Source organism: Erpetoichthys calabaricus, chromosome 1 (genome assembly GCF_900747795.2).
Source record: "Erpetoichthys calabaricus chromosome 1, fErpCal1.3, whole genome shotgun sequence".
NCBI lineage: Eukaryota > Metazoa > Chordata > Cladistia > Polypteriformes > Polypteridae > Erpetoichthys > Erpetoichthys calabaricus.
The window spans coordinates 182,311,924-182,327,032 of NC_041394.2; the positions used below are offsets into that span (position 1 = coordinate 182,311,924).

The 15,109-nt window shown below is 35.5% G+C and overlaps 1 protein-coding gene across 1 annotated transcript in view; it reads right to left on the reverse strand.

The window, feature by feature from the left end:
- The window catches only part of LOC114646318 (speedy protein A-like), a 67,400-nt gene that overhangs the window by 18,763 nt on the left and 33,528 nt on the right, over positions 1–15,109 (reverse strand). The window contains exons 4-5 of the mRNA XM_051930856.1: positions 2,838–2,923; positions 185–356 (exon numbers count right to left, since the gene is read on the reverse strand). Coding sequence (XP_051786816.1) covers positions 185–356; positions 2,838–2,923 — 258 coding nt within the window. The remainder of the gene's footprint in view (positions 1–184; positions 357–2,837; positions 2,924–15,109) is intronic.

The window sequence follows — 15,109 nt, forward strand, 5'->3', positions numbered from 1 at the left end:
AAGGCATCATTAACCCAGTAGTAGTTCCCAAAACAATGTGTAGGTGCTAGAAAATACTGCAATGCTTTTAATATTAAATTAAAATTATGGTTATATATAGAATCTCCCATGCCCCTCGGGTGGGATTATATATACACATTAAAATAACAAAATGTAATTCACCAGTGTGTTTATTAAAACAGACCTCTTCACAACAGTGACGACTAACAAATGCTCGGAATTCCATCCTACACCACAGCAAAGCACGAAGTTGCAGGAAACTAGGAAATAACTCTCGCCATTTGGCACCAAGTGCCCAAGGGAATATCTCATATTTTAGTTCCTCCTCCTCTTCCTCCATGTCATTAGCCAAGTACCTAAAAGGGAAACTCACTATTATTATGTTTGTTGTCTATCAAATAATTTCTGTGAAAAGATTTTTCACTGGTCTATACATAAACCTTTTCACACATGCTATCTGGGAAATTCAGTGGTTACCTTGTTTGGGGGGGGGGGGGGGGCTTATGGAAACCATTCATGCACACACATGCACTCACACTCACACACACACAGAAATGTCTCAGCAATTTCCTAGGTCAAAATCATCATCATACAAAATTCTTATCCTGGGTAATGGACCAGAAATTCCAAAAAGGTACACAAGTGTTTTTGTTTGTCTAAAATATACTGGCGGGCAGCAATGGTTTAGTGTTGCATTGGTTTTCTTTATGTATTATAATTCTTATGAAGCACACCATACCTCGATTACAAAGACCTTTTTGAGATCTCGCATAACCATAGTTAGGAAACCAAAAAACAGTAGAATTACTGTAAATATTAAACAGCATGGATGCCATTGTATTTCCACTAAATACCATTGTTTCACAAAGCTGTTGGTACCGGTTTGCGTAAGACTTGTACCCTGCTCTCCATATACCTTAACCTGTCCTTTACAGTCATCTGAATTCATTGGTTGAAGGGACAATATTAAAGCAAGTGGCTCATTCTTGCCTCTGGTGGTAACTGGGCTCAACGGTTTTCATTCTTCCTTCCTTCTTTGAGCTGGATGGCAAGACACTCCAAATCTCTCCAAATTTGCATTTTCCAAACAGCTTAGTGTATGTCAATTAAGTTTCCCAAAATTACGCTGTGGTTTCCAGCAATTTTCATAATTTGGTCACACAAAGGCCAAACTGGGGAAATACCTGGGAATTCTACTTTGTCTCATTGGGCAAACCTGCAAGGTTGAGTTTTTTAGGATTCGTAAAAGGACTTTAATTCACTGGTAAATTCTTGGGATAGCCTTTAAAGGACACTTGATATTCAAAAGAGTCTAATCTTAATTCTGGATCCTTTTATTAAGTACTTGACCACTCCAAATATTTAAAATTATAAAAAGTGTATTTTTTTTTACCCCTTCGTTTGGCAGTAATAAAATGTACCCACTACATGTACTCTGAAAAACAGTGGACTGGACTGATGGTGGATTTAATTAAAAAAATATAAATTCAAAATACCTAAAACACAACAGTAAAGCATAAAAGGCCAGCTGCTAGCTACAATGGCAGCATTTGCTTTTTTCCAGAAAGTAAAGCTAAAATGTCTGAAAGACTTTAATGCATTTGCTATGCAAACTAATGGTTATCACACTGTATTTTCAGTTGTTCAGAAAACTAAAATTTGTATAGTTACAGCATACCATTTCAGTTTTTCATCTCTTTATACTCGGTTTTTCAAATAAGCACAAATAAAATTGCCAGTCCACAGAATATTACTCTAAAGCAATGAAGCTTCTTTATTCTGGTCTTCGACTTTCCCCTTAGGTGTATACTAGCAACCATATTAACTAATAACCTATTATGTTGTCCACCTCATTTCTATCACTTCCCCATTGTCAATTAAAGTCCATTTACAACAGTCTTCAAATGCAGACCAACCTAAATTCAAATTAGTATAATGGAGTTTGCTGCAAAAACCAGCTTACAGTTAAGGAAACTCAATCATTTGACAAGCTAAACTTTTTGTATGCCATTAAATAAATTTGGTTTAATATGGTCATATTTGAAAAGTTGAGTAAGAAAGTGAAAATATGAATATTAAAGACAGAATGAAAACAAAAATCACACAATATATAAGTAGTACAGTATATCCATTTAACTATTTTAATGAAGAACAAGCACTATGCATATACAGGTATAAACATTAAAACAGGAGCATGAAGAGTGGTTAATGAAACAAGAATCATTCGAATGTGTCATGGCAATTTTTTGCTGCGATGTTTAGTGTCATCACTATTAACTACATTGATAACCAAGAAATGTAGATAGCCCTATCAATGAGTAATCTGTTTAAATGACACAGCTATATTAAACATTTTCAGAACTAAATATACTAAGCATTTCAAGGTCTATAAAATATTTTACAAGAAAAAAAAAAAGCTGCCTTAACATTTAAAAGGGCTCTCAAGGCTTTACTTACTGGTTTACAAGATTATTCTATTTCCATGCTTTTTCTATGGCCCTCTTTTGATTAACTCAAAAATTATTATACATGTAAACCAATTCTGATAATGAAAGCAGAAATAGGGAATGATAGCTATGCAGCTTCTTCCATGATCCCTTGCCATTTCAAGGCTTTAAATGAGAGTTCCTGCCAGGACATACTGAAATATTTTTTATAAGTAGACAGCTGCAAAATGAGCAATACTTATTTGCATTAAAACACAACAGTTAATAAAGGTTCAGATGTTTATAGACACATTAAATAATATCTACAAAAACAAAAAAATGCATCCTAAGAAGTTACATTTGGAAATAAAAGGTTAGAAGATCAGCAAATTGATTAAAGTATATACTTACAGCGCAAGAAAAAAGTTCAGAGGTGTGTACTGATTAACAGGTAGACATGCACGCTTGAAATAAACCAGGACCATGGCTAGTAAATACTGAAGAAGGAAAAGATACATGTTAAACATTTAGGATCACAACATTTTCACTTGAAGACTGATCTTATATAAAACCACAAAAAAGTAATAAGTAAATCTCTCATTATTAGATGGAAAATAGTTATAACTTTGCTAGAGTAAACAGAAAAATAAAGCAAGAAATGATAAAAGAACAAAGAAAAGCTATGCATTAAAAAATGTGAAGTTTCACAGTAAAATAGTTGAAGTGGTCATAAATCCACCTGATTTAAGATATGACTTGTTGGTATTAGAGAATATAAAATGAAATTAAGTAAAAGGATTCAGTAAAATATTAATTAAATTTATAGTTTCTGTTGAGGATATCATCATTTAAATTCCTTTAAAACCCTGTTTTGAACAACACTTAACCTTCTTTGCAGTAAGGGCAGTTTTCAACCATGTCAAAGATAAGTGCTATATTACATAATATATAAAAAACCAAGGTAATTTAATCAGATGGAGCCAATCTCTAGTTAAAAAAATCAGTTAAGCACCATCTTTATTATTGGGTAAACAGTGGCTTCTTATAAAGAAAAAAGACATTGATTTTCATTTTGAAAATAATAACCCACAATATGAATTTAAATTGAACATTAATACTATGTTGCTTTAATATAATTTGTAATTGAATTTAAAAACACATTCTGAATTAAGATATGTATCTGAAAAACATTTGGCTACATCCGAACTGGAAGATCTTATGTGGTCCCAACAAAGGCCACGATGTCAGTTCCAATGCTGCATTCATTTATGTACAGCCAACCATTCTAAGTCAGTTCAGAGTTGAAAGGGCCAAAGTCTATACCAGCAGTTCTTGGCATAAAGCAGGAACCAACCTATGTCATCAGCAGGGCAGGAAAATGTTTGTATGGTAAAATTGATCATAAAGTAATTACATACTTACATTTCTTTATACAAACAGCATGACTCATTTTTAATATTTTATTAGATGTGGATGGCAGCACGGTCCATGGTAGTGTTTGATACTGATGGCCAGTCTGTGTGTCAGGGGAGCATTCTAAGTGAATGCATGCATTCCATTTCTTAAAATGTTAAACCCCAGGGGCATTGGGTTTGGGGACTGCAGCCTGGCAATCCGTTTTTCTACTACTAATCTCAAAACAGGCAAATCCTTTTGTTTGCAGACTTTGAAAAGGTGTGGAAAAACTTGTGATGCTCATTTGTGAAATTTGCTAAGGCCCTGCTGAAAAAAAAGCAGGTTTGGAAGGACTGGATTACACAGCACAACAAAGTTTTTGCTTCTTGAACACGGTTGGGTGTTTTATAGATTTTTGGGTGCTGATCACAAATATCACATCAAGGATTTACCCATCACGTACCGTTTCAGAGACATCAGTTTTGTCATGATTTTTTTTTATATTGGTATCCAAACATTTTCGCTCCCGTAAGTGACTTAACAACGGTGTGTGCAGCCTGGGTATGTCCAGGCATGGAATCAGGCCAGGTTGGATGATATTCTGTGGAAGTTGACATCCTGGGCAGGTCTGAATGAGCTTGACGCTGTCTCAGCATGCTATAAAAGGTGGCTTGCATACACCAATCCTGCTCATTTGGTTAATATAGATAGTCAGTGTGTGTGTATAGTATCAGTATAGTAAAGTATAGTATATGTAGCAATATAACAGTAAGTAAGCTTGATGCTATAGATGTTTTAGTGTCTGGTGATATGTCTCGTCAATTTCGTAACAGCCACGATACATTCTGCTATATCCGTGGTGAATATACACTTGCGTCTCAAAGACGTTGGATGACTGCTCTTGTGAAGAAAGCTTATCATCTGTATTTCGGCTGCAAAATTGGTGATCAAGACAAGGAATAGGCGCCTCACATTTGCTGTGCAACATGTGCGGTCAGTCCAAGAGCCTGGCTCAGAGGCACTCGAAAGACAATGACGTTTGCTGTTCCGATGATATGGCGAGAACAGAAAGACCATGTGACGAACTGTTACTTCTGTTTGACTAATGTGTCTGGTTTCTCTGCCAAAAACAACAAGTCAATTGAATATCCTAATCTGCCTTCAGCAAGAAGACCCGTGCCACATGACGACAGTCTTCCAATTCCGAAACCACCAAAGGATTGGACCTTAGATGAACCAGATGAAGAAACTGTAATGCAGGTTACTGACAGTGACATTGACCCGGATTTTGAACCGTGCTCTTCAGTTGATCCACATCTCATAACTCTGAATCTGAATGATTTGGTCAGAGATTTGGGTCTGTCAAAAGCAAAAGCCGAGCTGCTGGGTTCGAGACTGCAGGAATGGTGTTTGCTGTCACCAGGTATGAAAATTTCTGTGTTTCGAGGCCGACATCATGATATAACCAAATTTTTTGCACAAGTTGACAGTCTCTGTTTCTGTTGTGACATTGAAGGATTGTTCTCGGCCTTGGGTTGTGATCACAACCCAGAAGAGTGACATCTCTTCAGCTTTCAGGCTTAACATTGACGAATCAATGTTCTGCTACACAATGGCAACGTTTATCCTTCAGTACCTGTTGGCTATGCAGCATACATGAAAGAAAGTTATGAGAATATGGAACTGTTGCTGAAGCACGTCCAGCATAGCAGGTACTGAGTACTGAGAAAAGCGCTATATAAATGTAATGAATTATTATTATTATTATTACAACTGGAATATCTGTGAAGATCTTAAAGTCGTTGCTCTGTTACTAGGACTGCAGCTTGGCTATACAAAGTACTGTTGTTTCATCTGTGAATGGGACAGCCGTGCCAAAGAGTCGCACTATTCTCGACAGAACTGGCCACTCCGTAAAAAGTTAGTTCCAGGACAGAAAAATATGGCACATGAATCGCTTGTCGACCCGGCAAAGATATTTTTGCCTCCTCTGCACATAAAACTGGGACTCATGAAGAATTTCGTGAAAGCACTGAACAAGGAAAGCAAAGGTTTTCGTTATTTTTAAGACAGATGTTCCCAAGAATAACTGACACCAAGATCAAAGAGGGCATTTTTGCTGGCCCCCAGATTAGACATGTTATGAGTGACAAGCGGTTCGAACATCGGTTAGTTGAGCCGGAAAAAATTGCCTGGAAAGCCTTCAAAAACATTGTGGACAATTTTCTGGGTAATTACAGAGCCCCAAACTACATTCAGCTGGTAGACAAACTTCTCAAAGCATACAACACAATGAAGTGCAACATGTCACTCAAGATTAATTTCCTCCACTCACACTTGGACTTCTTCCCAGAAAATCTCGGTTCTGTCAGTGACGAACACGGTGAAAGGTTTCACCAGGACATTGCTACGATGGAGAAACGATACCAGGGCAACTGGAATCCGTCAATGCTTGCTGACTACTGTTGGACACTGCAACGTGATGCACCAGACATTGAATACAAAAGAAAATCAGGAGCAAAACAATTAATTATGTTGAATTTAATAGCTTATGCGAAACATAAACGTGACTTAAATACGTTATTGTCAGTAAACATATAAATGTCTATTTCTCAGAGTTCCTACGTGATGCAGTAAAACCAAAACTATATTTGTTCATACCCAATAGGTACCTGTCACAATCAGCAAAAACTTTTCAGGAAGCAAGACTTTTCAAAAAAAAAAAAAAATTGTGCAGTGATATTAGCGGTTTATCCAAATCTGTATCTCTCTTCCTGTAGTTGTGAAGGCTATCATACAGAGACAGTTAAGAATCATACACAAAAAAAGAATAAAACCTTTAATAACACAAAATAAAGACAGCACTTGTTCATTATTGTGTGTTTGGGCAGGGTGTCTATGTTCCCAATATTCAATAGCCCAATAGCTCAATATCAGTTAGACACCAGAAGATGCCACATAACCTCAGATCTACTTGATGTCAAGAAAACATGTATTGTTAAGTTTCCTGCTGCATCTACATATCAGTTGTCACTCAGACTAACATACAAAACTGAAGGTCTGCAGCCAGCCATTAAGTGGGGAAAAAAAAGATCAAGCTGCTTGATGTGTGCCGGGCCACATTTCACAGCTAGAGTCTGCTAGTGGAAGGCATGATTTTGACACATTTTACAGTATGTTACAAACTTGTTTTTCTCGAGGATATAGCCTGTAAATGAATAGTGATAATAAATGATGACAATAAATTCCATCATTATCATCATAGCAGATTATAGTTGGCCCATACTGCATAGTCTCTCTCATCTATGGCTTTCCCAGCAGATATGGAGAAAAAGCTGCTAGTATTCACCTTTTGTTTTAGGGTCGTATTAGTTTTAATGCCAAAAAAAGAAGAAAAAAAACTATAAAAGATAAGGTTAAACTTCCACCCCTCAAGGATGGAAACAGAGCCCCAAGGTAAAGCTTATAACCCATAAACAAAAACCCTTGACAAAGGCTTCACCAAAACTAATTTGGTTTTTGCAGGTATATACCAATGTGCATATAATCATTCAACAATTACATAGATGATGCATAATAAAAGTGTATAATAAATTTTATATAACACCTCTTATGGTGGGCACCACACACACACCCGGGTGCTTCATACAATGACAGATCACACAATCTGATTTTATGAATCTGACATCCCATTTAGGGCTTGCTCATACCATAGTTTGGGCAACTTGAAACGGATTGGCATAATGCATAATGAAAGTGGGGACAGGACTGCCACTGAAACTGTATAAAGCAATCTTGAAGAAGAGTGCGGTTTATGAACACAGACTTCAACCAGATAGCAAATAAACAAACAGAGGTAAAAAAATTGATTATGTCATATCGTTATTTGGTTTTTCAATATATTTCAAATCAATTTTTCCATTGCTTCAAAGCAAAATTTCATTGCTTCAAAGAGTAAAATGCATGCAAACCTTGCTGCTTGAGAAAACACCAATTAATAACCACAAAGTAGTTAAAAAGATTGTGTGGTATACTGTATATCTGAACCAAAAGTCTTCCATATACAGTACATTGCAGCCAAAAATAAGCCAACCTTTACATTTTATGCAGAAAATGTCACACTATTATGTGAATGGATTATGGAAGTTGGTGCACATATGCAGAACTAGTTAACCATTGACACCAAGTTTATCTACCTCAAATAAGATATACTGCATATACTGTCTTTTGGAAGAGAACGTAGCATGACACCTGATGAATCACCTCCAGCGCAGTGCAGATCATGCATCTAAAAGTAGCCAATAAACAATACATTTAGTGTAAAACTTGGTAATGCATTTTTGTAATTTACATTGACTCAAACAGAGGAAATAAACGTATATTAATAATTAGTAAATCTACTGACATGACCACACATTATGAAGCATACAGTTATAAAAACACCTCAGAGAAACAAATATATTGTATATGTGCTTTCAAGAAGCTGGCACTTCTAAAGGTACACTCTCAAACTTCATTTAGCCCATATCTCATATCAAATCAAGTTACAGATCACGTTTAAAAGAATTTTGCATTAAGATACAGTCTTTAAACCCCGAAGGAGGCAGATATGGAATTGAAAGGTAAAAAAAAAACAAAAAAATCAATGGAACAGAAGTTTCCCTGCAGTACACTGGCAAGCTTTGATGTACTTAAAGGCATAACATTGAAAGCAAGTGTATTTCATCTTATAATTAATTTTAACCGTTTCTCTTGTGTGATCAATAGCCTGGCAGCAAATACTATTAGTGTGTCTAAGAGATGTTATACAGCTGCATTTGTTTTAATCTATTTATTCATCCACGGATGATGCAGCATAGTGTCCTTTATATTAATGATCCTAATGTTTGATATAATTCGGTCCACAACTTATGAAACATCCATTGACATTTACACCATTACCATTCCTAGAAGTTCATCCTAATATATTTAAGGCTTTGGTGCACCTCTTGTTTTAATTTGACCTTCTAAAAAAATATGGATTAATAAAATAAATATGCACACACCCACCTATACATACATATACACATAAAATCTAAACATAAAATTAATAAACTAGGATAATCTCTATTTTAAATATATTATTGCAGAATACAAATTCATCTCAGTCTTCTTCTAGGACAAGAACTACAGATAAAATCCTCAAAAGAGTCCATCAATTGAAAGGTCAGCATGGCTAAGCTGATCAGACAGTTTTTATCAATGCCACTCGTACTTGAACAATTAATTACTGCATTATGCATAAGGCAGAACCAGGAACTTAATTTAAGGGGGGAAAAAAAGGGGATAAAATACTTATAATTATTTATAAATACTTATAATTATATATAATTATTTCCAAGATAGTGACTGTATAAGGGTCAACTGGCAAGCGCGATATAGGTGACATGCAGTTTAAGATAACAAACGTCATTAAATGCATATAAATATGCCGTGTCAAAATCTTAAATACACAACAAAATGTTACAGATCTGCAAAAAATGTTGCATATTCTAAAAAAAAATTCAAAGTTAATTAGTACTTAATAAGAGACATTACACTGGAACATTGGTTTACACCACTGTCTCGCTGGATCAGAAAGTGGAGTTTGAATTCTGACCCAGTTGATGTCTACTATTTGGTTCACTCCCAGGGTCTAGGAGTGTTCTCCCTTCAACATTCCAAAAACATACGTTAGGCTGGCCGACGACAGCAAATTGACATGATGTGCGCAGATGTTCTCTGTTAGGGACTTTCACTCCATTCAGCTCATCTCAACTCCCAAGACCTAACTAATTTCATCCATTATAGAATTTTTGGTTTGTTTGGTTGGTTGGTTTAAAATTTTCTGATAGATGCTTCCTAGATGGATTTTTGCTCCACGCAGCCCTAAAACTTTTTAAACCGGTAAAATCAATGGAAGCATATAATACCAATAACGTACAAACTGAAACTGTGATTTTTTTACCAAAAGACCTAAAATAGTAAATTGGTTCATTATGGTTTTGGAACAGAAATAGATAACATTGTTAATTATTGCCATACACAGTAGTAATTAAAAAAATCTGGTAAGTGAAATATTCATTATATTATGAACACAAACAGTCAAATACTATATGATGGTCTCAGGATTAGTTTACACATGTGTTCTTTTCATGAGGATTACAGATGTGTAATTATTTTAGAGTCAGACCCACTAATTAGTAAATAATGGATTAATTAAACAATTAGAACACATTGAAAAACAGATTTCAAGATGAAAACTGCTTGGTACTTTTTTTTTTTTTTTTTTTTTTTTAGCAAACTTAGTTTTCTAATTTCTGTATTGTTCCCTAAATACAGAAGTTGGGAAATATCAGTTCACTTAATTAGCCCAGGAGTTCAATTAAAAAGAGAAGTTGGCTGAAAGAAAAACCGGTAGCCACAGGGTGTCCCCCAGGACTGAGTTTGGGAAACACTGGTATAGACCATTGGGATTTCGATATGCAGTAGGGATAGGCTCAGACAGAGACTGTGGCTGCAGGGTTTTGTTTTAACCAGTTTTAGACAGTCAGTCATTGTTACCTTTAATTGATCTCCTTGCTTAATTAGATGACCTTTTCCTTTTATTTTGAATTTAGAATGCAGGGGTGTCAGATTTACACATACGTAAATTAAGACATGTATGCATTTATTCTGTATATTTAAATCCTTTTATTTATTTATTTATTTAAAAAAAAGGTGTGGGTGTGTACTATTTGCAAATAATGCGCAAAGCAGCTATTGAGTAAGTCCATGTCTGTCTGGTCTCATGAAACTCTTCAGTCTCCAGCAGATCAATTTTGTTGAGATGTATTTGAAGAATAAGAGTGCTACATTTGTCGAGTATTTTTGTTCAGATCTCTCAAACAGATCTCACTGCAGGATCTTTTAAATTTTCCAACTATCCAATTGAAAAAGCATTGATGAATTTGCGAACTAGTACATCTTAAAACATACAAGCATTTTGTGCAGCTTCAGCTATTAATTAATTAGTTTACTATTTCAATTTTACCTTTAGAATGGTTGCTTGGACTTGTATATTTTCATCTCTTACTGGTTTGACAGCCACTCAGATGCCCAAAACAAGTGAGTCAAACACTAGGCAGAGCTCACATGCAAACAGGTCAGGTGGTAGCGCCCTTCTCCTGCTTTTTTAGTCAACTAAGAGTACAAAAATGTCACTTCTCCAGAAATGGATGGGAAAAGCAAATTATGTAAACATATAAAACACTGAATTAATTCAATATTATCTACAGATTATCAACCTCCTGCTACATAAGGTTTAATCTAATTGACAACACTGGAAAGGTGCAGCTGCCCTAATTGGTATAATCATAGAACAGATTTAAAAATGGCTTTGGATGGAGTGAGGATTCAGTAGCTTAAACCTGTAATCTTTCGGTCCTAGATATACATACATGATCACAGCAAGCCCCTAATGTACTTACCCATCGTGTACCATTCATATTCCTGTTACAAAATACATCAGATCCAGTCCAAGTTCTTCCTGTGTTTAATGTTAATAGCTGGATGGGCAACTTATTTCAGTTCCTTTGCTTTCATAGGGTAATATTGATACTAACTCTATGCCATAATTGGATGTTTTGTATTAAAAAAGTTTTCAAATACTAAATTTTGGATACCATTCTTTTGAATATACTTTCAAAAATGTCATGTTTTAATAAAATTAACAATTAGTCATAGACCCTCCACAACTAGCACATTAAAAAAAAAAAAAATCGATTTTTTTTAAATTTGAAGCAAACATTCTATACAATTATGTCAAACACACCAGAATTCAACCCTTGTTTGAGAGGAGAGCCAACAGCATGAGCAAATCTTTAAAAACAATAAAGCAAAGAGAATGTCCTTTTCACCTGTATAAATGTTTAGTCTAAGATTTGATTAATTAGATTTGCCATATTTTTAACAAAGTTTTAAACAAATCCTCTAAGAAAGAATTTAAATTTTTTTCCCCAAATTCAAATAGTATAGAACATCAGCTACCCACTGGCTTATAACAGGTGGGCTGGGATTCTTCCAGTTGAGCAAGGTAATTCTACGTGCTAGTGTAGTATAAGCAGTTACAAATCAATTTGTCCTCCACCAGCAGGTAAATTTTGTTTGATATGAAAATCGATGCCGAAAAGCTATTGGGCCACCACAAGCCAATTTATGCTCCGTTTTTAATTCACTGTTAACGTTAAAAATCAGTGTTAGTGTAGTCTACTAACATTGCATTCTATTATTGCTATAACTTTTTTGACTAAGATTCATTGCTACAAACTAAAAATGAAAATGCAATAACTGACTCTTGGATGAAGTAAATAAAATGTGAAATGCCCCAACTTTCATATCAGTTAAATTTAGTCAGTGAACATGCCTTAATGTTATGCCATGCATACACTGCCTAACTTGTTTAAATTCATTTTTTTTGTGTAGTTGAATACTGACAATTAATTTTGAGCAGAGTAAACACCAACAAACAACTTTGAAAGGAACAGCTACTTCAGTGTTACCCACTTACCTACTTATCTATCTATTAGTAAATAATTGTCCAAATAACCAGAAAATAAAAAAAAAATTAAAAAAAAGTCCAAGCTCATAAAATTCCTGCTTCTTTCAGTAAAATTAAAGTATAACCACTTTGTAATTTCTGGATGATTGTGCAAAAAACACCACACAGAAACGGGGAAATGGCTTGCATAATTACCAGGACTGAATGCGGAGAACTGCTGGTCTAAATGTTAAACAACTGGGAAGAAAACAAACATACATGCTGTATCTTGTAGTGTACCATTTACTTTGGTTATGCTAAATAATTTCATAAATTCATGAATATATTTTACTACATTTTAAGCCATTTAATTGGTAATACAGATAATACAAAATAAATGCATAAACTATTCAACCACCTTCTTATTCTAAAAATAGTATGTCCTCAGCTAATCATTCTATGAATATCTCAACTTTAAATAAAACCTGTTCATACCCTTAGTTAAAGCCCATCTTGTTGTTTTATTAATTACTGTTAAATGAATATTTACAATCTAAGAATGATGTGTTGCTTCAATTAAGATATTTAATTGAAAAAACTTAAGTGAGTTTTCACTTAATTCACAATTTACATAAAAACAGAAGACATGAACGTGCATTATTGAAAAATACTACATTGAAATTTTTATCATTGGAGAGTAGATGCTTTGTCAAAAAGTGTAAAATAATTAAATGTCCATTTAAATGTTCACATGCCCATTCCCTTACATGAAAATATTCAGTGTTAGGGAGCAACGTACATTGCACTCAAACAGAGTGCAAGACATACGGTAAATGAAGACTGCAATGCAAATAGTTTTAGTGCCATCTCTTGGCAACTACAAATATCACAAGTTTCCAAAGACCAAGCATTTCATTATTTTTATTACATTAAAGCAAATGTGAAAAATTATCACAAAGAACTTACAAATCAAAAGGTATACAAATACATTCATGGGACTCTCAATCAATCATCTTTCTACAACACTACTTCTAAAAATTTCTCTTTTTGTGATAAAACTCTCTACAGCTTCTTGGATATATACACTATGTAATGGCAACAGTGGATTTAGTAAAATATACAAATATACTGTAGGCTTAAAGATTTATAGAGCCATTACTCTCATGGGTACAATGGAATTCTTACTTACATGTGCTAATCAACACTCTCCAGAAGCATATCAACTTAAGACATACCCCAGGAGACAATATATAGCCATGGCTTTAATTACACTGCCCTGTGTTATCTTTTATGGGACACAATCAATGGCAAAGAAAGAAAAACACATTCAACCACATTTTATTATTCATGCACATTGTACATGGCAAAGTGTACAAAGTAATTAGATGTCATCCAAAATGCATTTAGCAACTATTCTCGCATACCAATATCAGGAAGATATAGACTACAAAAAAAAAAAACTCTGACCCCACCAGTACCCCCAAAATTAATGCTACAGTCCCATTAGTTTGCAAGTACCAGCAGATTACACATGGAGGAAAGTTGGGCTGTCATTCTTCTTCTGCCTATCACGTAATCATCTTCTGTAAGTTGCTTTAATACCAGTTGATGTCACTATGGTCTTTGTGTCAGCAATGCTGTGTGGCTGCACCACTGCTCTTGTCCCTTCAGCCATAGCACAGAGCCACACCACAACTTGTTGCAAGAAGGACCTGAAGGCTAGTTACATGGCTGAGGTAGTCCACACCTCCAATTTATTAAATATAAAACTATTTGTCCTCAGGGGGAATTTGGCTTTTTATAGAAGCTCTTTAAAGACACACACATACACACACACAAACCTCAAAAAAATTTAAATATTCACACGGAAAATGTAATACTGCAATAATGTGCAATACTGTGTAATCCGTTGACAACAAAATGATGCAGCAATGGTCAATGGGAACCTAAATCACCAAACCATTGAGGGCTGGATTCAACGTCACACCGAAAAATCAAACTAAAAAACTGAAATCACAGGATGATCGAACCTGCAAGAATTTCATCAAGGCAACTGTTAATGTGACTCAGTAGTGTTTATGGCTCCCTGTGTCCCTGTATGCACTCCCAACAATGTCTGGGTATGCTCCTGATGAGATTGTGGATGATGTCCTAGGGAGATCTCCTCCTAGACCTGGATCAGGACATCAGTGAGCTCCTGGACAGTCTGTGGCGCTACTTGGCAGCATCGGATGCATCAATACTGTACAGAACGTCCCAGTGGTTCTCTGTTGGATTCAGGTCTGGGGAATGTGTGGTGCAGTCAATGGGATCAATGCCTTCATCATCCAGGAACTGCCTACACAAGGCCAAGCATGTCCTGCACCAGGAGGATTTCTTCCTGGTGCCTAACATATGTTAGGGTACTGTTGCCTAGCACATGGAGGCCTCTATGACCATCCAAGGATATGCCTCCTCAGAAAATGATTGACTCTCCATAAAACAGGTCATGCTGGATGATGTGGCAGGCTGCATAACTTCCAACCTGGCGTCTCCAAACTCGCATCTATCACATGTGCTCAGTTTGAATCTGCTCTCATCTGTGTGGAGAACAATTGTGGTATTCTGTGATGAATGCCAATCTATCTGCAGTGTGATGGGCTGTGAGCACAGATCCCACTAGAGGATGTTGGACCCTCATGGAGTCTGTTTTTGACAGTTTGGTCAGAAACATGAACACCAGTAGCCAGCTGGAGGTCATTTTGCATGGCTC